At 40.2% G+C, this 24,278-nt stretch overlaps 2 protein-coding genes across 9 annotated transcripts in view; one reads left to right on the forward strand and one right to left on the reverse strand.

The window, feature by feature from the left end:
* Positions 1–24,278, forward strand: part of TENM2 (teneurin transmembrane protein 2) — a 1,082,027-nt gene that overhangs the window by 413,568 nt on the left and 644,181 nt on the right. The window lies entirely within an intron of this gene.
* LOC140915735 (uncharacterized) lies at positions 14,651–16,842 on the reverse strand. Its single transcript, XM_073355937.1, has 2 exons — positions 15,916–16,842; positions 14,651–15,329 (listed from the first exon to the last, which is right to left on the reverse strand). Exons 1-2 carry the CDS (start codon positions 16,496–16,498, stop codon positions 15,112–15,114), a joined length of 801 nt encoding a protein of 266 aa, XP_073212038.1. The 5' UTR covers positions 16,499–16,842; the 3' UTR covers positions 14,651–15,111.

Below are 24,278 nucleotides of genomic sequence, written 5' to 3' on the forward strand. Positions count from 1 at the left end.
TTGTCTGCCCAGTCTGTAAATCTACAGTACGCTAGTCTGCCACACATTAAGTCAGCATGTGGACCCTGTTACTGCACAGTGAAAGTCGCATGCTGCGCTTTGATCTACTGCTGTTTCAAAGCTGTAGACAAGCCGCACTGAAAAGGTAGCTAACTGAGTGATACTGCGATCTGTCATATGGCCACAGACTTCCTCTGCTCCTCCTCCCTGAGATTTGACTGTTCATCCACTATCATTTGTAAAAATGTCCTTCTGTCCTTCCAAAGAGATACATGGTGTAAATAACCCTTAATAGAATCATACTTATTTTCCTGAATTGAGAATAAAATAAATACATTTATGGTCTGCATTTGAGCATCAAACACTCTCAATTAAATTGTTCTTTAAGATACCCTATTGAGTGTGTTAAACATCTACAACAGATTAAAATATATCACTGTATTTTAAACTGAAATTGGCCTGATGGGAAGAGAGACAACAACCAGGGATTAGTTCTAGTACTACATTAAAAGTGCACACTTATCTGTGCAGTTAGATTTTAATAAACATTTTTGATAGTTACTTAAAAATACATGTTTTTAATGCAGAAGTGGCACTGTGTGAGAATAATTCTTGAAAAAACAGTTGCTTTTTAATTAAGGTCTGATTATAAGTATTTTCTATTTTCCTAAGTAAAGATTAAATTAATGTGTTAAATCAATTTTCTCCCTTTGACATATACATATAACAAATTAGACAGAACACTGGAAGCTGGTTCTATTAGATTAGGACTCCTTGTGTTAATTCAAGGAATATTTTTTAAATTGCAATCATGGTTAAATCTGGAGCAAAGTTTATTAAGTGTTCCTTAGGCTGAAAGTGGTATTACATTGAATGAATTATTTACTGTTAGCAAATCTTTCTTTTTGATTGTATTCATAATTGCTAACCAGATTTATTTTGTATCATTTCTTTTTATGATTTCCAAATTTGTAAAAGTTGTTTAGATACATTTTTAATTGCTTGTATAATGTAAATTGTTTTTATTTCATAAAACGTTCAATAGGAAAGGTATAGTGCCCATTGGAGGAAATATAATATGTGAGAATTTTTATAGATATAAATACTGACATAATTTCCTCTTGAATAAGGTGAAATAAGGTGAATAAGGTGAAAAAGCTGACTACTTAACACTTTTTGTTAGAAAAACAAAAGAACAGCTTCTGCCATGCGTCTGTCATGAAATCTTTGGACTTCATGCTGTTGTAATTTCTGTGGTTTGTTGGTAAATGCATCAATCACAAACCTGATCCCAACCCTCTGGTAGGATAGGGACGTGTAAAGATGAAATCCTGGCTCCATTGAAGTAAATTGGAATTTTTGGGCTAGAATTTCATGCGTAGTACGGAGAGATGTGCAAAGGTTAGCATACGTTTGCCAAATCAGGCCCCTAAAGTTCACTACTATAGATGTTATTTTTTGCATGCATAGGGCCAGATCTTCAGATAGCTCCTTAGACTTCCGTATTCTGATTTATACCACCTGAGAATTTGGTCCATGTCGAGTGCATATCTAGATATGTGCCATTTCTTGTTTTTCTCTAGTCCAACTGAGTCAGTTTGAATAAATTATCCCTTTTGGTAAAGAAATAGTCTTAGAATGTCCACTGTAAATTTTCTATTGATCAGCAAGCCCCAAATTCATCACTATTGGATATTATTTATGTTGGTAATTACTAAATATAGAGAGAAGAGCCTGGATTGGAACTAAGATTGACATTTGGGTTTAATACTATAATGAGACTTTAATAAACCAGTAATAGGCAGCTTCACAAAATAAAATGAGCCATGACTGCAAACACGTAAATCAGTTCCCTGGATCTTAAAAACATAAATTGTGTTAATCTGTATTGATAAAAATAATTGCTTATTTTATGTGGTTCAAATTTAAATATAGATCAAGATAACTCTTCTTAATATGGCAACATAGCTTTAGAAATTTCACATAGTGCTTGCAGATATTGCTTTGAGATGTTCAGAAACGTTATGTAGTTGGGATTTCAAGAGAGCTAGAAATTGAAGTTCTTTTCATTTATTTATTTTATTATTTATTTACTCTGCCTTTACTCTGTCTTCCCCCTTCCCCACCTCAATCCTTGTTTTCATTTGTTCTATATTTCTGTACTAGACTGGTATATTTGGTACCATCAGGTTCTAGCTTTTATGGCTTGAAGAGTTTCGTTGCATTGGCAGGGGGTGGGAATAGGTCTATTTTAAGGCAAAATTAAGAGCTCAATCCTGCAAACAATTTCATATGTCTGCTTAACTTTAAGCAAGTGTTTAGTCCCATTGACTTGAATTATAAGCTTGTGCATAAGAATTTACAGAAGAGGGCTACAGCTGCAAATTTAGGCCCTGATCCTGCAATGTGATGTGTGTGGTTATAGCCTTTGTGTAACCTCACTAAAATCAATGGGGCGGGGGTCCCTTGCACACATGAAGTTGCAGAAATGGGGCCTTACATATAGACACAAGAAAGGAAATGAGTAGTGAATATTATCAGATCAATATTGCTCATCCTTAGGATGTGCCTTTGTTATTGGCTAATTTCTATTGCTAGCTGTTCTTAAAAGGGATTTTCTCATATACTGTTTTTTTCTAAGGAAGGGCTAAAAGGGTTTTTTTGTTTGTTTGTTTGTTTGTTTGTTTGTTTTTAAGGGTTTTTTCCTCATGCTTTTCTTTAGAGTTGTTAGGAATGCCAAATGTAGTCTGTCTTGTTTTATCTGTCTGCCTTCTTTTGGCTTTGTTTTGGGGTCCCCCCGTTCCCCCCCCCCCCCCCGAGGACCATTGGAGGATGTGGAGGGCTCTTAACATCTTAATGATTGAAGGAGTGAAGGTTAATGAAACACAGTCCAAAATGTTAGTTGTTCTTTGAAGTTAAATAGATGTGAACAAAACAAACAACAGATCAACTGCCCTGGGTAGTTTGACTAAAAAGCCTTTCACTTCATTGCTCAACTTTTACTCTCCTCGTTTCTGTGATTTCGTCATTTCCCTAGTCCTCTGGTCAATACAGTCTGCCAGCCTAATCAAGACCTAAAGTTCTATACTAAACAAGTAGGGGAAAATAATGCCATTTTTGTGGGGTTGAGGAGAGGGAAGCTTTTCAGATCTTTATACATCATGAAATTGGGGGAGGGCGAGAGGGTGAAGAGAACAGTTGTTTTTTTTTTCCCCTTTCAGATCTTCTTTAAACATAGTCTTCATACAAACTGACACCAACAAAAATGTGTGTGTCTCTGTATCATGCATTCTATATTGTGTGCGTCTGTAGTATATGTAATATATGAGCTGTGATGGTGAGTTAATATTTTAACATGAAGATTTCTGTTTTGGTATGTTTTCTGAACAAATGCATTTTAAATGCATAAAAATAAATTTAGAAACACAATACCTGAAAAAATGAAAACAATAAATCTTCCGTTAAAAAGAAGTACTCCCAATTATGTTTGTTGATTATAAGATAAGCCCTCTATGATTAATACAAGCCACATGTGTCATTGGAATGGAATTGCTGTGCATAATAGCAATATTAAGACATCTTTATTCTCAAAGGTAAAGCTAAACGATGTAACAAAAAAACTGATCTTTAAAGTGACCAAGCACAATAAATTGTTAATGTTTTTGTGAACTTGATGTATATCCAATTTTTCTTCTGTCAGCTTGACACACCTCTCCTTCTATGGTACATAAATGGATAGATATATTGCGGAAGAAAATTTTTGAAAAGAGATGTTAAAGTGGCAAATCTTGAATTTTGCTAGTGAGACAACATTACAATAACCATACAATAGCCAGTTCTCCTGCAATCTCATAGAGTGGTGGTGGTGTTAATGCCTCAGAGTAAGGCCTTTTTCTTACTTCTGTGCTTGTGCTAACTAGCAACTATAGAGCACTGAACCTGACACAGTGGGTTAGTGATGTAAGCAGTGCCTGCAAACTGAGCACTTAACGGTAAGATCTACATATTTTAATGAGGATGGGAATATAGAAAATGGTATATACTGATGGCTGTGGTCATAAATATACCTCGTGTTGCTGTTTTTTCCCTTGAAGACTTTGCATTGTTTCTTCTCATTAACACATGATAACTGGAATAGGTTTCATATCGCCATCCACCATTCCCCCTTGTCTTGACATTCTCAGAGTTCAGATGAAGCACTAATAACCTTTCTGTGCTGTGCTCACTCTAATGATGTCCATTCAATAAATAAGATGTGAGCATCACTGCCATGGTAAATAGAACAGCAACAGACTCGTATCTAATTACCAAGAAAAAAAAAAAGCTGTTACAGCAGTGAATAGTTAGCATTTAAAAAAAAAATCATCTTGGTTCCAAATAGTTCCTTTGGTTTTTCTTGGTGGTTGTTTTTTTGTTTTTGTTTGACCATCCATCCCTTTCTGTCTCTATTGTTCTCGGCAAGATTGGACCAGTGAAATCACTTGTGTGATGCTTCATTCTCCTGTTGAATTAATCTCTTTCTCCGCAACATGAGAGCAATGGCAAAGTTTCTTCAGAGTCTTCTCTTGCACTGCTCGTGAATATGCTGCAAATGTCTGACCACACAAATAGCTGTGCAGACAAAACTTTGATAAACAGTGTTTATCAAATACTCCACAAACGAACCCGCCATTATAGCTACAGCACAGAAAGCAAAATACGACCATCACCACCCCAAAAAATAAATGTACGTCAATATTTTTGTGTTTTCATGCTTGCCCAGGTACTTAATAATTGGTGACTTATGAGTGTGGCAGGAAGAGAACACACACATTTTTACTTTGAAGCTAAACTTTAAAAGACAAACATAACATTTGGAGCACTCTTCATGATTTATGTTAAAAATACCCACTAAAGGTTACACCATTGCAACTTTCTCATTTAGCATAACACTCATGTGGGCCTGATCCTTAGTGATGCTGGGCCATTCCAAACCCTATTAAAGACAGTGGCAGATGCAGGTGCTCACAACCTCTGAGATTCAGACCTATCCAGGGCAGGATATATAAAGGCTAAATTAATCCTGTTTGACGAGCTTCCTCAGCTCTCGTTATGCTTAATGGGAGTTGAAAATGCTTTGAATGTTTCAGTATCAGGCTCATACTCATCTTACCCTAGCCCAATCCTGCTCCTGCTGAAGCTATTGGGAGTTTTTGCAATTGACTTCAGTGCAAGCAGACATGAACTCTTGGAGAGAATAGTCAATTACAGGGTTTACAAGTCTTGCAAATCTTTCTTCTTGTCATTTTTTAGCAGCTGCCTGTAACCTCTCCGACAGGTACTATCAAGTTGAGTGATTTCTGGTAGGGCAGTTGTGAGGCTGTTGGCAGTCTCAGAATCAGAGCTGGATGTGCAGAGAATTAGGAAGTAAACATGCACTCAGGAAGGAGGGAAGCAGTATGAAGACATCCCACCCAGGGAAGCCTCAGGCATGGAACAATAGGAACTGGCTTAGGGGACACCAACCAACAGTGGCACCTCCAATCCCCTTTCTTACTGCTGCACTGTAAGTGAGTTATGGGGGTGGCCACAGAGCAAGAGTATCCCCTGCCTTCAGAGAAGAAGCTCCCTCTGGTCCCAGCTGTGCTGTCCTTCAGGACGCTAAGGTTATAAGAAAGTACGCCTCCACCAATCTGTGGACAAACCTTGAGTCCAGCAGGCCAGCCACTATTCTCCCTTTAATTTGTTCGGGTAGTCCAGCATATGGGAAAACCATATCTCTCCCCATCGTTATTCTCTCAAGAGGCAAAGTTTATTTATGTGACCCTATTCTGTCCCCTCACATCACATGTATACAGGAGAGACCACAGGACAGGCTGTGATGATTCCTTATCATCTGGGTGAGTTTGTTGTTTGGCCGTGGCCTTAGTGAGCCCACATAGCCTCCCAAAGTCCGACAGAATTTTACTATGCCCTTATTCCCTACAAGCCATAATGGCTGAATCCACCAAAATCCACTTCCTATATAGAATTAAGAAAATAACTTCAGAGCCTTCCTGAGGTTTGGCTTTACTAACAAAAAAACAAATTAACACTAAAAGCACGCAGTTCGGTTCACACCTTTTCAGGTTCAGGCTCTCGGAGGGATTTTGGGTTTTAGCTGTTCACCCCACATTCTAGAGAGGCAGCCCCACCTTCTTTATGTCTGTGTGAATAAACAAGTTATCTTCCTTGGTGGGACATAAGAAGCCACTGGACTCCTTTCCCAGCAGGATCAATACATAGTGAGGAGTATTGTAGGCAAACACTGCCAACCTGTTACAACTTTAAAGAGTATGTGCATGGGAGAGGATGATACTATGCAATCCCCTTGAGCACCTGGGTGCAATCTTTGTTCCAGCAAAACTCCCACTGGACACACCAGGGGCGCTCTCTTATCCTGAATAAAGATGGCAAAGCCTGGGGTGACTCATGCACTTTAAATCTTACTTTCTTAATCTTCCTATCCCTGTTCTCGGAGTTTTGACAAAGTAGACTCAGTGCAGTTAGGTCCAAAGTATCAGTGGGTTTGGATGACACAGGAGTACTCATTGGTAACTACCATTTTGAGCATATATTATATACAGTAGGATAACCATAGTACACAGTTATGCAATTGGACTACTCTGTGGTACTTCAGCTTATGCAGACGGGCAGTCTCCGATAATTTCTGTTTGGTTAACAGAGACACTAAAACAATTTCTACCAGTCAATGGAGTGATAGTCTCTTTTAGCAACACAGTTGTTGTCTACATCTTCTGGCTGGTTATGACAGCAATTTCTATTACTAATTAAAAGTTAGTACAGTAATTGTTTAAGCAAAGCCAATAGCTGATTTAAAATAAAGTGAAATCTCTTGTTAGATACTATTTTAAAAGGTTAAAATCATTTTTATTTAGCTCATCTTTAAATAGTGAAAAACATAACAATGGGAAAAGGCATACTTAATTATTTTGTTTACAGTAGTGTGTTCTCACCTAAAAAAGAAAAATACAAAAACAATACAGTTTGTTAATCTATCTCTGCTGCCAAAGTGGCTGCTTTATTCAACAATAAATTGAATACAAAAGTTCCCCCAAGGCAGGAAGACAGAATACCAACCTCTGAAAGTCTAGCAGCTTAATTGACATTTGGTGGTAGCCTTAGGCAGAAGTTAATTTGTACCTTGGTTATATATACACATATACTTTATAAAAAGTATGCAGCTTATATTACAGATAAATTAAAACTAATTCATGTTGTAGTTCTCAGGTATACATTTATTGGCATGGCATAAACCTATTTCATTTTATGACTGATTTTCTTACAATTAATAAAATGTCAGCCTTCTAGAAATAGAATATTTTCAGATAGTTACATGGGAGCTTGAAACATTCTTTGTATAAAATTTTCATCTGATGCATATAACAATCTCTAAAGGGTTTGTGATATACATTCAAATATGAAGCAGAACTAAGGGTCTAATCCTACAAGCCTTTGTTCTTGCAGCTGTCCAATTGACTTTAGTGATGCTACTCCTGTAAGTATTGACTTACGGTAAGAGCTTGCAGGATAGAACCTTAGGAAGGCTTTATGCATTAGTTATAAAAAAAAAAAGCAAACACTACTTAAAAATCTGATGGGTATGCTTTATTGGCACTTTCAAATAAATAACTATGTTACTTCTCTAACAATGGCTAGTATATAACACTTAAAACCAGTCCCTCCGAAAATAAATTTGGGGTCAGTAGATAAAACATATTTGTCACTTCAATGTAAGGCAAATAAAGAATCTCTTAAAATAAGTGTTCAAGTTCTCAGTTGGTGTAAACCAGCATAAATCCATTAAATCAATGAGTAAATTCCTGGCCCCATGGAAGTCACTAGCAAAACTCCCATTGACTTCAGCAGGGCGGGATTTCACCCAACAGAAGTATGCCAATTTATATGGAGTATATCTGGCCCACTTTTGTCTCATAACTATAACATCCCATCATACATGTAATAATTCAGATGTTTCTTATTGGGCCTATTAAGAATTGTGGAATTTTGTAAATGAGTTACAAAATGAAAGTGGCTGGACAGTTTGAATACTTTTATGATGGCATTTAGCTCATTTGTGAGGGACAGTGTATAGGAGAGGAGTGTTGATTAGAAATCATCAACTATTTTTAGGTTCTTTGCATCTTGTAATATTCTGAAATCACCACACAGTTGTTGTGTTTTTTTTGTAATATTTAAACTGAGATGACCCCATGTTTAATTTAATGGAAGTCTTTATACTGGATCCAATCCTGCTTCCATTAAAATCAAAGGCAAATCTCTCAGTGATTTTATGGGAGCAGTCCTGGGCCCATAACTTTTATCCTAATGCTAGTAATTGTTTGATGACTAGTGCCTGAGTTCAACAGTACGGGCTGATTTCCACCTAACCATTTCCAAGTAAGATCACTTCTTAGGCATTCCCTAACTTCTCATTAGTAACAACATAGGCTTCAATGCTGCCCTGAGAACTGAAGGGGCAGACCCCTCTACTCACCTGGCATCCACTAATGCTGATGGGGCCCTTCAAGGCTCCAAGTGCAGGATCAGGGCCTAGGGTAAGAAATACTGAACAGTAACACTTTTAATATTTAGCTAAAAGTTACCCTGTAGCTCTTTATGTAACCCCCAGATATGCTGAATCAATAGGGTGCATCAACCTGATAACACAGGCTATTTTAATTTTCCTAAAAATGGTGAAGAAAACTGTTTTGCTGGGGCAGATGACAACAGAGGAGGTGTTGATAGACTGTATTGATAACACAAGCTGGTGGATACTCTCTATGTTAAAAACACTCAATTTTTGACCCTTTTCTAAATATAAATAGGGCAGGGCAGTGTTGGTAAATTATTCTATTGGATTAATGCCATCACTGGGTTTTACTTGCTAACCCTTGATGCTGTTTATCAAGGAAATGTGCCATCAGCACATGTGGTTACATACATGAGAGATGTGGAGAACTAGTCATAGTAGATCACATGCAGGTAATCTGCAAAACACTTCCACGCTGTCAGTTTTGTATCGCTAAAATTAAATGTATGGAGAATTTACTGCCTATTCGTCTCATGAATAAATTACACATACAAACAGAGGCAGAGAGAATATAACAAATCTTGCTGTAGGCCATGCAAATCTGCTTTTGGCAATTTCTCATCATATATCTAAAAGTGTTAAATATAACAGGTCATGATTATGAACAGGCTATAAAATCATGTTGTATTGTTTCTGCAATACAGATATTTAATATAATCTTGTTTTATGAAAGTTAACAATATGATAGATTATATTTGACATGTCATAACAAACTCAATTATTTTTTGAAAAAAAATGGTTCTGGGTTTTATTAGTCTCGATGAAACCTCCTGTAGGTATGGATAAAGATGCATTTGTCAAGTTCAGAAATGATTCTGTATTTAATTCCAATCATGGGTGTCATCCTTCTGTATTACCTTTAATGCACAGACTAGGGTTTGCATACTAGTTGATATTTAAAGGGACATTATGAGAGTAAAATTATGCATTTTAAAAAATCCTTATCTTTGTTACAAATAACATTTTAGATCATCACAATTTAAATATTTTTCAAAATGTGTTGAACTTTTAAGCTACGTTTTTATGTTTTGCATTCTGACAATTCGGCAATAAGGGGCTAAATAGGTTATTTCATACATTTATAGGCTAGAAATTTCCAAGTCCCTAAGGGAGTTAGGCACCCAACTCTCTTAGGTGCTTTTGAGAATCCCAGCCATAGGAATTTTCTTACCAATTTCACTATCAGATACTCATGGATTGTTGCAATGCTGCGTTCTTTGGATTGCAAACATTGCAAGGGAATGTTTAGTTTCTTTAAAATTACTTGTATGGATCTTATAAAACTTTATTTTTTATAAAGCCTCGTGGACTTCTGGGAACCATAAGGGGTCACCGAGGCTGCTCTGGCTCCCCAAACAAGCACCATTTCCCTTACTTATTTCTGCTCTTCACTTAAAATGTAGATCAGCCTGGCTACGTCACTTGAATTTTCACACCCCAGAGTTTCATAATAAGCCAGCTTAAACCTGGGTGTAGATGTGGCTACTACCATTTGGAAAGGGAGATTACCTTCACTGACAGAAACCCACGTTCTATCGGTGTAGGAAGAGTCTACCCTATGGTGCTGCAGCTGTTATTCCTGGGGGAATTCTGCACATAATTAATAAGCCACACATATTTTTAATTTTTTATGCAGAAAAAAGCTTCTGACAGCCTTTTTCTCACCAAAGGGTGCTGTGGTGATAGAACAAAGCAGCAGCTCCTGGCCAGCTAGGGAAGAGAGAGATCCTGCCTTCTTTACAGCACCTATCAGGGCAGGTCAGAGCTATGGGGAGACAGACAGCATAGGGTGTTGGGGGGATCAGATGGGCTCATAAGGGCTAGTGGGGGAGGACGGACTGGGGCAGAGGCTGAATGGGAGTGGAGGCACAGGGCCACAGATGGGAGGGACATGCAGGGTCACATGGTGATGGAGGGAGTGGGTGTCTGAGTGGGCGTTGAGGGACACATGTTGGACAGGGGGTGCAAAGACACATGGGGTGCAGAAATATGGGGACGGGGCAGATGTGCCTGACTGCAAGGGTCAGCCAGTGTCTGCATGGGGGAAGCTCCCTAACAATCCCTCCCCACTCCCCAAAAAACCCTGTTCCATACTTTTCCCACCCATACCCAACAACCCTCCAAGTTCAGACCGAGGCTCCTTCCCAGCAATTTACTTCCCTCACTCTCAGCTCCTCCATTACCCCTGATTCCCCCAAGCCTTTGCACTGCTTCTGAGGGGTGCAGAAAATACAGTTCTATATTGTAGTTTAAATGAATTATTGCTCAGAGTTACATATTAATATGCCTAGTAAGGAATCTATTTGTCAAAAAACATTTCCTGAATCTTTTTTATTGTCTGTATTGTTAGATGTACTTGCTGACAGGTATTTTGAAATAAATGACACAAAATAATTGAAACTAGTGTGATTATATTGTGTTATTTTGACAAATAAAATACACAGAATTTTAAAATATTGTGTGCAGAATTTTCAATTTGTTGCAAATTTTTTAATTTTTTGGTAAAGAATTCCCCCAAAAGTAAACTGTGCCACTGTAACACCTGTAGTGTAGACATGCTTTTAGTGGAGGGAACTCTACGGGCCTGAGACATAGGAATGATGTTGAAATGCGGCTGACCCTCACACATTTTCCCCTCCCACTGCAGCATTAGGATTAGAAGCAATGAGCTGCACAGAGGGGACCTGCTACCCTAATATTAGATAATTGGGTCCCTTATTTTCTGAAAACCTGAGGCTAGTGATTACAGCCACACATCAAGATTATAAAGGAGCTTTTCTGTTACCTCTTTTCTTTAACTTTGGTTGTCTTAATTCCTGACTGGTCTTCTAATGTGTCTGAGCCCTATTGCAAGTCCATTGGTCTGGATCCTTTCTTTCCCTGCAGCATTGTCACAGCTGTCTTACTTAAGGTCAGCCTCATATAAATTTCCATGAACCATTTTCTTAAAGCTGTCAGCCAAGTTAGTACACCTGCACATTTTACCCACCCACTCACTCACTTAATGCCAAAATGTCAAAAATCATGGGGAGCTTTTAAAAAAAAACCAAAAAAATGGATTCTGTGACTCCTGCTGTAAAATAATTTATTACCTTAATCATTAGTTTCCACAAATTATACCATTAATGGAGCAGAGCCAAAAAAAATTATACAACTGGAAAAAGGCCTTCAGTTTTAAGAAAAGGATATTTAGAGACATAGAGGGAAAACAGGCATTTTTAAAAATAATTCATGAGCAAAATGCATCTTTGTGCAACAGCAATGATCCCTTTTGTTTTATTAAATTAGCTAAAATTTCTCTCTCTCTCTCTCTTTCTCTGTGTGTTAGTTGTTTCTAAGGGTATGTCTACACTACGAAATTAGGTCGAATTTATAGAAGTCGGTTTTTTTGAAATTGGTTTTATATATTCGAGTGTGTGTGTCCCCACAGAAAATGCTCTAAGTGCATTAAGTGCATTAACTCGGCGGAGCGCTTCCACAGTACCGAGGCAAGCGTCGACTTCCGGAGCGTTGCACTGTGGGTAGCTATCCCACAGTTCCCGCAGTCTCCGCTGCCCATTGGAATTCTGGGTTGATATCCCAATGCCTGATGGGGCTAAAACATTGTCGCGGGTGGTTCTGGGTACATATCGTCAGGACCCCGTTCCCACCCTCCCTCCCCCCGTGAAAGCAAGGGCAGACAATCATTTCGCGCCTTTTTTCCTGAGTTACCTGTGCAGATGCCATACCACGGCAAGCATGAAGCCCGCTCAGGTAACCGTCACCCTATGTCTCCTGGGTGCTGGCAGACGCGGTACGGCTTTGCTGCACAGTAGCAGCAACCCATTGCCTTCTGGCAGCAGACGGTGCAATACGACTGGTAGTCGTCCTCGTCGTGTCCGAGGTGCTCCTGGCCACGTCGGCTGGGAGCGCCTGGGCAGACATGGGTGCAGGGACTAAATTTGGAGTGACTTGACCAGGTCATTCTCTTTAGTCCTGCAGTCCTATTGAACCGTCTTATGGTGAGCGGGCAGGCGATACGGACTGCTAGCAGTCGTACTGTACCATCTTCTGCCAGGCAGGCAAGAGATGAGGATTGCTAGCAGTCATATTGTACCATCTTATGCCAGGCAGGCAAGAGATGAAGATGGCTAGCAGTCGTACTGTACCATCTTCTGCCAAGCAGCCATGAGATGTGGATGGCATGCAGTCCTTCTGCACCGTCTGCTGCCAGCCAAAGATGTAAAGGATAGATGGAGTGGGTCAGAACAAGAAATAGACCAGATTTGTTTTGTACTCATTTTCCTCCTCCCCTGTCTAGATCACACTGCAGTCAGTCACAGAGAAGGCGCAGCGAGGTTAATCTAGCCATGTATCAATCAGAGGCCAGGCTAACCTCCTTGTTCCAATAACAACGATAACTTTGGTGCACCATTTCTTATTGGAACCCTCCGTGCAGTCCTGCCTGAAATACTCCTTGATGTACAGGCACACCCTTTGTTGATTTTAGCTCCCTGAAGCCAACCCTGTAAGCCGTGTCGTCAGTCGCCCCTCCCTCCGTCAGAGCAACGGCAGACAATTGTTCCGCGCCTTTTTTCTGTGCGGACGCCATACCAAGGCAAGCATGGAGGCCGCTGAGCTCATTTTGGCAATTAGGAGCACATCAACCACCACACGCATTATCCAGCAGTATATGCAGCACCAGAACATGGCAACGCGATACCGGGCGAGGAGGCGACGTCAGCGCGGTCACGTGAGTGATCAGGACATGGACACAGATTTCTCTGAAAGCATGGGCCCTGCCAATGCATGCATCATGGTGCTAATGGGGCAGGTTCATGCTGTGGAACGCCAATTCTGGGCTCGGGAAACAAGCACAGACTGGTGGGACCGTATAGTGTTGCAGGTCTGGGACAATTCCCAGTGGCTGCGAAACTTTCGCATGCGTAAGGGCACTTTCATGGAACTTTGTGACTTGCTTTCCCCTGCCCTGAAGCGCATGAATACCAGGATGAGAGCAGCCCTCACAGTTGAGAAGCGAGTGGCGATAGCCCTGTGGAAGCTTGCAACGCCAGACAGCTACCGGTCAGTTGGGAATCAATTTGGAGTGGGCAAATCTACTGTGGGGGCTGCTGTTATGCAAGTAGCTCACGCAATCAAAGATCTGCTGATATCAAGGGTAGTGACCCTGGGAAATGTGCAGGTCATAGTGGATGGCTTTGCTGCAATGGGATTCCCTAACTGTGGTGGGGCTATAGACGGAACCCATATCCCTATCTTGGCACCGGAGCACCAAGCCGCCGAGTACATAAACCGCAAGGGGTACTTTTCGATAGTGCTGCAAGCTCTGGTGGATCACAAGGGACGTTTCACCAACATCAACGTGGGATGGCCGGGAAAGGTGCATGACACTCGCATCTTCAGGAACTCTGGTCTGTTTCAAAAGCTGCAGGAAGGGACTTTATTCCCAGACCAGAAAATAACTGTTGGGGATGTTGAAATGCCTATATGTATCCTTGGGGACCCAGCCTACCCCTTAATGCCATGGCTCATGAAGCCGTACACAGGCAGCCTGGACAGTGGTCAGGAGCTGTTCAACTACAGGCTGAGCAAGTGCAGAATGGTGGTAGAATGTGCATTTGGACGTTTAAAGGCGCGCTGGCGCAGTTTACTGACTCGCTTAGACCTCAGCGAAACCAATATTCCCACTGTTATTACTGCTTGCTGTGTGCTCCACAATATCTGTGAGAGTAAGGGGGAGACGTTTATGGCGGGGTGGGAGGCTGAGGCAAATCGCCTAGCTGCTGGTTACGCGCAGCCAGACACCAGGGCGGTTAGAAGAGCACAGGAGGGCGCGGTACGCATCAGAGAAGCTTTGAAAACCAGTTTCATGACTGGCCAGGCTACGCTGTGAAAGTTCTGTTTGTTTCTCCTTGATGAAACCCCCCGCCCCTTGGTTCACTCTACTTCCCTGTAAGCTAACCACCCTCCCCTCCTCCCTTTAATCACCGCTTGCAGAGGCAATAAAGTCATTGCTGCTTCACAGTCATGCATTCGTTATTCATTCATCACACAAATAGGGAGATGACTACCAAGGTATCCCAGGAGGGGTGGTGGAGGAGGGAAGGAAAATGCCACACAGCACTTTAAGCACAGCACTTTAAAAGTTTACAACTTTAAAATTTATTGAATGACAGCCTTCTTTTTTTTGGGCAATCCTCTGTGGTGGAGTGGCTGGTTGGCCGGAGGCCCCCCTACCGCGTTCTTGGGCGTCTGGGTGTGGAGGCTATGGAACTTGGGGAGGAGGGCGGTTGGTTACAGAGGGGCAGCAGTGGCAGTCTGTGCTCCAGCTGCCTTTGCTGCAGCTCAACCATACACTGGAGCATTCTGGTTTGGTCCTGCAGCAGCCTCAGCATTGAATCCTGCCTCCTCTCATCACGCTGCCGCCACATTTGAGCTTCAGCCCTGTCTTCAGCCTGCCACTTACTCTCTTCAGCCCGTCACTTACTCTCTTCAGCCCTCCACCTCTCCTCCCGGTCATTTTGTGCTTTCCTGCACTCTGACATTATTTGCCTCCACGCATTCGTCTGTGCTCTGTCAGTGTGGGAGGACAGCATGAGCTCGGAGAACATTTCATCGCGAGTGCGTTTTTTTTTCTTTCTAAGCTTCACTAGCCTCTGGGAAGGAGAAGATCCTGTGATCATTGAAACACATGCAGCTGGTGGAGAAAAAAAAAGGGACAGCGGTATTTAAAAAGACACATTTTATAAAACAGTCGCTACACTCTTTCAGGGTAAACCTTGCTGTTAACATTACATAAGAGCACATGTGCTTTCGTTACAAGGTCGCATTTTGCCTCCTCTCACCGCGTGACTACCCCCTCAACCTTCCCCCCTCCCTGTGGCTAACAGCGGCGAACATTTCTGTTCAGCCACAGGCAAACAGCCCAGCAGGAATGGGCTATACTGAGTGTCCCTGAAGAAAAGCACTCTATTTCAACCAGGTGACCATGAATTATATCTCACTCTCCTGAGGATAACACAGAGAGATAAAGAACGGATTTTGGTTGAATGCCAGCAAACATACACTGCAATGCTTTGTTCTACAGTGATTCCCGAGTATGTGTTACTGGCCTGGAGTGATAAAGTGTCCTACCATGAAGGACGAAATAAGGCTGCCCTCCCCAGAAACCTTTTGCAAAGGCTTTAGGACTACATCTAGGAGAACCGCAAATGCCAGGGCAAAGTAATCCTTTCACATGCTTGCTTTTAAACCATGTATAGCATTTTAAAAGGTACACTCACCAGAGGTCCCTTCTCCGCCTGCTGGATCCAGGAGGCAGCCTTGGGTGGGTTCGGGGGGTACTGGCTCCAGGTCTAGGGTGAGAAACAGTTCCTGGCTGTCGGGAAAACCGGTTTCTCCGCTTGCTTGCTGTGAGCTATCTACAACCTCCTCCTCCTCCTCATCTTCTTCGTCCCCAAAACCTGCTTCCGTATTGCCTCCATCTCCATTGAAGGAGTCAAACAACACGGCTGGGGTAGTGGTGGCTGAACCCCCTAAAATGGCATGCAGCTCATCATAGAAGCGGCATGTTTGGGGCTCTGACCCAGAGCGGCTGTTCGCCTCTCTGGTTTTCTGGTAGGCTTGCCTCAGCTCCTTCAGTTTCACGCGGCACTGCTTCGGGTCCCTGTTATGGCCTCTGTCCTTCATGCCCTGGGAGATTTTCACAAAGGTTTTGGCATTTCGAAAACTGGAACAGAGTTCTGATAGCACGGATTCCTCTCCCCAAACAGCGATCAGATCCCGTACCTCCCGTTCGGTCCATGCTGGAGCTCTTTTGCGATTCTGGGACTCCATCATGGTCACCTGTGCTGATGAGCTCTGCATGGTCACCTGCAGCTTGCCACGCTGGCCAAACAGGAAATGAGATTCAAAAGTTTGCGGTTCTTTTCCTGTCTACCTGGCCAGTGCATCTGAGTTGAGAGTGCTGTCCAGAGCGGTCAGAATGGAGCACTCTGGGATAGCTCCCGGAGGCCAATACCATCGAATTGTGTCCACAGTACCCCAAATTCGAGCTGGGAACGTCGATTTAAGCGCTAATCCACTTGTCGGGGTGGAGTAAGGAAATCGATTTTAAGAGCCCTTTAAGTCGAAATAAAGGGCTTCACTGTGTGGACGGGTGCAGGTTTAAATCGATTTAACGTTGCTAAATTCGACCTAAAGTCCTAGTGTAGACCAGGGCTAAGGCACCAAACACCTAGATATCTAAAACATATTCACTGACTTTAACTAATTAATACATATGTTTTAAGTGACTGATTTTCTTTTCACCATTTATATTTATTTACATTTTGCATTTCACTCAGCCTGGATAGTCATACGAGGCTGGTCAATTTTATGTATTTCTTTTTTCCTAGACTCCCATTTTGATTTACATGCACTATCACAAAGATATTGTGTTGGAAGGTAGGAAATATTTTTCAAAATGCTTTACACTTACTGTAAATAAAACAAATGCACATACACTTCACAAATCTTCATAGTAAGTTTAGTTTTGTAAATACCATCCCCCCACAGCCTCAGAAAAACCAGAGATCCTAAGTTTTAGATCAAACTATCCTGCTTTTAAAAAGTGTGGCCGAAATACATGCCTGTTGTACGTCTCCTTTCCGATTCCAGAGCTCCTGTTTCCTATTTTTTTGCTCAGTCCACTAAAACAAGTTGCATTTTGTAAATGGATGGATTTAATACAATATTTTTCCCATAAAAATTCCGCTGCACTGTTACTGATTTATATGTAAAAGTACATGTGGAATTCTAAGGGACGACATATCTCTCTCAGATCCAATTTATGATCTACACATATCACAGCTGTTAAACTAGATTGTTTCTACTCAATTGTTAGGACTAATCCACACCATAAAGCCTACTTTGTCCTGGCTGTATTATAACACTCATCTTCATATATGAGCGTTTTGATGAAGTATCTCATTTTGACTTGCTCATTTCTTTTCTCTTTTTATATTTTATTATTTTGTAATATTAATTGTATATGTATTATATTATTTTATATTTTGCTTCCACATTATCAAAAAGAAACATTTTGGTAAGTTAGTTTTGATGGTTCTGAAACAAAAACTTTCAGAATATCCATTGAACTATTCATTTCAGAACAGGATGAAAAGAAAATTTAAAATGTCAGAATTTCCCCAGGACAGAGATTCAGTTTTCCAACCAGTTCTAGTGAAAACTTCATTTGGTCCTATCTACACAGAAAAGACTAAACCACATAACAGTCAGGGCACTTTTGTTGTATTACACACTTCCCTAACACAATGGATTTTGCAGGGTTGATTGGCCCTGAACGTATACTGTTTCTTTTTTTTATTTTTGACAACTCCAAGTTTATAATGATTCAAGAACTATTTACTTATTCATGTGTACTGTACCTGTAAGTTAATGATAGTTAATGTGTTGGGTACAAATGAAAATCGTTGTTAATTAAAAGATTTGTATGTTTTTTGCTGCGGGGGGAAGCCCAGTAGTTTAAAAATCCAATTATGTCATTCCTGTGGCTGCCAACTATAACTCTGTTATGAGAAGGAGCAGCTGAGCCCATATAGGTCTGCTAGTTATAAAGTATAACTGATAAATTTATGTGAGAAAAACATTCATATGGTTGCAGATTATACTGAGGCTAATGACCATAAAGTTTCTATTACAAAAGAATTCAGAGTGCCAAGCTATAATGAGCAGCAGTTGGATTGTATTATACAATAGTTAGAGGAAGGGATTTGTCCATGCTAAATCTTATGCAGCTGCTTCTAAAATGTAGTTGTAGTCCCTCTCTAAATGATAATAGTACATACTTGTTAAGGAAGCACTTAGCATTTTAATAAGAAACGTAAGACCAGGATTAAGTTTCGTTCAGCTCCTTGAGTAATGCTTTTCCAAAATCAAGTCAAATGTAAGTAGCTGGCTGAAACATTGGTCAAATTAATAAATCACGACTACAGTCTTTAAAACTGAGTGTCTCTTGATTTTTATAGAGACTTGAAGATTATGTAAAGGATTATATAACCAGTGTTGTTCCCCCTCCCCCGCCTCCCCAAGTAAAGAGGATTACTAATGCATTGTACCTAAGGAAATCAGTTTTGTTCCTAAATAAGCAGTGACCCTTCCCCCACTAATACAAGTGCACTATGTTTAAAAATAGCTATAGACAATGTCTTCCTTTTGTCATAGAATATTAGAAATTAAATTAGGGAAGACATGATTTATTCCTGTATTTATACTGGATCTCCTCTTGTCTAATCCTTGAAATACTGGTTTGATGTTTGCTCAGGGCTCAATCCTGCCAGGCACAAAGCATCAGTGGTGAAGTGCTGCGCTGAGGGTGCTCATCCCTTGATCCATCATTCCATTGTCACCACTGCACTGAACATCAGTATATTTACTCGTGCCAGGCATAACATTAGCTATATCCAGCAGGTTAAATCTGGATTGTAGTTGTATTTCTCCCCTTCAGCCACTTATGATTTCCTTATAGTTAGACATTCAGAGTATCCTTAATTATAAATGAATTGTAGTCATCTGAAACTCAACATCACAGAAATTGTAATCCTCCTCTGTTGGTGTCGGTTGAATGGCAGTGCCCCATTATAGATCTTTTTTCCAGTGGCACTTAGTATGAGATTTTAAAATTAGTTCCCAGTTTCCTTGTTTTAAAATTATAACTATCATTTTCTCTAGGGTATGATGTGTAATCTAGGAGCAACATATAAACCCAGAAAGCAGCCTTAGATAGCAATTCAATCTGGAAGTTCTACTCCTATTCATTAGTTGCTTGAGCTGCACTGTCATGGTTTATGATGTTAGCACCAGCCCTCGATTGAGTTACATTATTGTATTCAATTAAGGACCATGTATTATTGTACATGTTAGCACTGCAAACCACAGATGCCTGCCATCTGTTGTTCCATTCCCTTCCCCCACCTCCCAAAATGAAACAATTCAAATTGATGTTAGTAAGCAGATAAAAAAAAATCCAACAAAACTAATAGAGGCTCTCATAAGGATTTCAACATGCAGATTTGTGATTATATGGGTTCTTATGAGTTTCCAGTGCATTAACAAGGAGGGCCAATGAGGATTTGAAAAAAAAAACCAAAGAATATTGCTTCATTATTAAATAAATATGCCAAAGATTCCCTTTCCAAATGTAGGTGAGTGCTTTACTAATAACATCTGCATATGCAATATATGCTAAAGTAATAAAACATGTCTCATAATGAAAGGGGTAAGGACACATTCTGGGCCTAATTCATCATTGCCCAGTACCTTATGCAGTCATATACACCAGGAAAGAATGGGTGTAAAATGCTACCATTCAGATCTGGTAACAATGTACACCCCCTTTGCACTGATGATGATGTTTAAACAAGGTTCAGGACAAAACTGAAATAGTCTATAACAATGGCCATACTCGATCAGACCAATGGTCCTTCTAGCCCAGTATCCTGTCTTCCAACAGTGGCCAATGCCAGGTGCTTCAGAAGGAATGAACAGAACAGGCAATCATTGAGTGAACCATCCTGTCGTCCACTCCCAGCTTCTGGCAAACAGAGGCTAGGGACACTCAGAGCATGGTTTTGCATCCCTGACCATCTTGATTAATAGCCATTGATTGACCTATCCTCCATGAACTTATCTAATTCTTTTTTGAACCCGGTTATAGTTTTGGCCTTCACAACATCCCCAGGCAACGAGTTCCACAGGTTGACTGTGTGTTGTGTGAAGAAGTACTTCCTTACGTTTGTTTTAAATGTGCTGCCTATTAATTTCATTGGGTGACCCCTGGTTCTTGTGTTATGTGAAGAAGTAAATAACACTTACTTTCTCCACACCACTCACGATTCTATAGACTTCTATTATATCCCCCCCTTAGCTGTCTCTTTTTCAAGGTGAAAAGTCCTAGTCTTCTTAATCTCTTTGTATGGAAACTGTGCCATACTCTTAATAATTTTTGTTGCCCTTCTCTGTACCTTTTCTAATTCTAATATCTCTTTTTTGATATGGGGTGACAAGAATTGCAAAATGTGGGTGTACCATGGATTTATATAGTGGCATTATGATATTTTCTGTCTTATTATCTATCTCTTTCCTAATGGTTCCTAATATCGTTAGCTTTTTTGACAGCCACTGCACATTAAGTGAATGTTTTCAGTGAACTATCTACAATGACTCTAAGATTTCTTTCATGAGGAGCAACAGCTAATTTAGATCCCATTTTGTATGTGTATTTGGAATTATGTTTTCCGCAATGTGCATTACTTTGCATTTATCAACATTGAATTTTCATCTGCTATTTTGTTGCCCAGTCGCTGAGTTTTATGATATGTCTTTGTAATTCTTTGCAATCTGCTCTGGACTTAATTATCTTGAGTAGTTTTGTATTGTCTGAAAATTTTGCCACCTCACTGTTTACCCATTTTCCCAAATCATTTATGAATATATTGAACAGCATTGGTACTAGTATGGATCCCTGGGGAACCCTGCCATTTACCTCTCTCCATTCTGAAAACTGACCATTTATCCTACCCTTTGTTCCCTGTCTTTTAACCAGTTACTGATCCATGAGAGAACCTGATCCCATGACAGCTAATTTTGTTTAAGAGCCTTTGGTGAGGGACCTTGTCAAAGGCTTTCTGAAAGTCCAAGTACTCTATATCCATTGGATCACCCTTGTTTACATGTTTGATACCCTCAAAAATTTTAATAGGTTGGTGAGGCATGATTTCCCTTTACAAAAGCCATGTTGATGCTTCCCCAACAAATTTGTTCATCTATGTGTCTGATAATTCTGTTCTTTACAATAGTTTCAACCAATTTGCCTGGTACTGAAATTAGGCTTTCTGGCCTGTAATTGCCAGGATCGCCCCTGGAGCCTTTTTAAAAAAATTGGTGTCTTGTTAGCTATCCTCCAGTCATCTGATACAGAAACTGATTTAAATGATAGGTTACATACCACAGATAGTAGTTCTGCAATTTCATATTTGAATTACTTCAGAACTTTTGGGTGAATACCATCTGGTCCCGGTGACTTATTACTGTTTAATTTATCAATTTGTTCCAAAACCACCTCCTACTGACACCTCACTCTGGGACAGTTCTTCAGATTTATCATCTAAAGAGAATGGCTTAGGTGTGGGAATCTCCCTTACATCTTCTGCAGTAAAGACCAATGCAAAGAATTAATTTAGCTTCTCTGCAATGTTCTTATCCTCCTTGAGTCCTCCTTTAGCACCTCATTCTTCCAGTGGCCTGACTAATCATTTGGCAGGCTTCCTGCTCCTGATGTACTTACTTTTCTTTTCTTTTCTTTTTTTGCTGTTAGTTTTTGAGTCTTTGGCTAGTTGCTCTAATTCTTTTTTGGTCTGCCTAATTATACTTGTACACCTGACTTGCCAAAGTTTATGCTCCTTTCTGTTTTACTCAGGAGGATTTAAATTCCAGTTCTTAAAGGATGCCTTTTTTTGCTTCTAACCAGTTCTTCTACTTCGTTGTTTAGCCATGGTGACACTTTTTTTGGTCCTCTTACTTTTTTTTAAATTTGGGTATACATTTAATGTTTCCATGCAACTTGCAGGCATCCCACTTTTATGACTGTACCTTTTAAATTTCCATTTAACTAACTTTGTCATTGTTTGTGTAATTCCCCATACTGAAATTAAATGCTACTGTGGTGGGCTTCTTGAGTGTTCCTCACTCCCCACAAGGATGTTAAGTTTAATTATATAATGGTCACTATTACCAAGCGATTCAGCTATATTCACCTCTTGAAGCAGATTCTGTGCTTCACTTAGGACTAAATTAAGAATTGCCTCTCCCTTTCTGGGTTCCAGGACTAGCTGCTCCAAGAAGCAGTCATTCATGGTGTCAAGAAACTTTATTTCTATATTCTATGCTGAGACAACATGTACCCAATCAATATGGAGATAGCTGAAATCCCCCATTATTATTGGGTTTTCTGTTTTTGTAGCCTCTCCAATCACCCGGAGTATTTCACAACCACTGTCACCTTACAGGTCAGATGGTCAGTAGTATATTTCTGCTGCTATATTCTTATTATTTAAGCATGGAATTTCTATCTACAGAGATTCTGTGGTACAGTTTGATTCACTTAAGATTTTTACTCTATTTGACTCCATGCTTCCTTTCACCTAAAATGCCACTTCCCCACCAGCATGACCACCTCTGTCATTCCTATATATTTTGTAACCTGATATTACTGTGTCCCATTGATTATCATAATTCCACCAAATTTCTGTGATGCATATTATATCAATATCCTCATTTAATGCAATGCACTCCAGTTCACCCATCTTACTATTTAGACTTCTAGCATTTGTATACCAGCACTTAGCTAAAAATAGACAATTTTTAGCTATCTGCCAGTATGTGATGCAATTGAATGGGACTGTGTGTCATTTGACTGTTTCTCTTCGGTTCCTACCTGTACTTTACCAACCTCTATCCTTTCTTTGTTACTAGGAAAAAGAGAATCCCTTTTAATAAATCCTCCCCTAAATGATGTCTCTGTCTGAACTGTGTGCTCCTTCATACTTGTCGGCTTTCCCCCAGCCTTTAGTTTAAAAAATCCCCGAAGACATTTTTATCAGCTTTCATCCTCTTCTCGTTACTAGTGCATATAGAATCCACATTAATAGAGCCTCCCATAGCAGATGAGCCTGTCTGAACCATGTGCTCCTCTGCATCTGTTGGCTTTCCCACAGCCCTTAGTTTAAAACTCCTCTACAAACTTTTTAATTTTACCAGCAATCTGGTTTCATTTTTGTTTAGATGGAGCCCATCCTTCCTTTATGGGCTCCTCCTTTCCCAAAAGGTCCCCCAGCTTCTAATAAACCTACATCCATCCTCCCTATACCATCATCTCATCCAATCATTGAGACTCTGCAGTTCTCCCTGTCTAACTGGCCCTGCATGTGGAACTGGAAGCATTTCAGAGAATGCTACTATGGAGGTCATGGACTTCAATCTCTTACGTAGCAACCTAAATTTGATCTCTAGGACCTCCCTACTACCTTTCCCTATGTCATTGGTACCTTCATGTACCACTGCATGACTCCCTAGCACTGCACATAAGCCTGTTTAGATGTCTCAAGCATTGCACAACCTTCTCACCCAGCAGGCAATTCCATACAGTTCTCCCCGTCATTAGAAATACAGATATCTGGGTTTCTGATGATTGAATCCCTTATTAGTATTTCCTGTCTCTTCCTAAAAACTGGGAAGCAGAGTCCTCCTCACTCTGCTTCACTGCTTGTATCTGAAACAGATTTTGCATAAATTGTAGAGAGGTTTTTTTATTAATGTCTATAGTAATGAGCAATGGCTTAAAATAAATCTGAAAGGGGTTGCTAAAAATACCATGGATTCCACCCTATTCTGATCTCATCCCCATGCTCCAAAAGTTGGGCAGCTATGACCTGATTCAAAGCCTAGTCTTTTCATCTATATGTTAATGACCTTTGAATCAGGCCCTTGGTTTGTTTGCAAAAGTTTGTTGCAATAAGTGAGTAATAAATTATCCAAAACAGAAGTTGGCAGTTGTAAGCTATCAGCACCAATTTGTAGCCATTTATTT

Source organism: Lepidochelys kempii, chromosome 8 (genome assembly GCF_965140265.1).
Source record: "Lepidochelys kempii isolate rLepKem1 chromosome 8, rLepKem1.hap2, whole genome shotgun sequence".
Classification (NCBI taxonomy): domain Eukaryota; kingdom Metazoa; phylum Chordata; order Testudines; family Cheloniidae; genus Lepidochelys; species Lepidochelys kempii.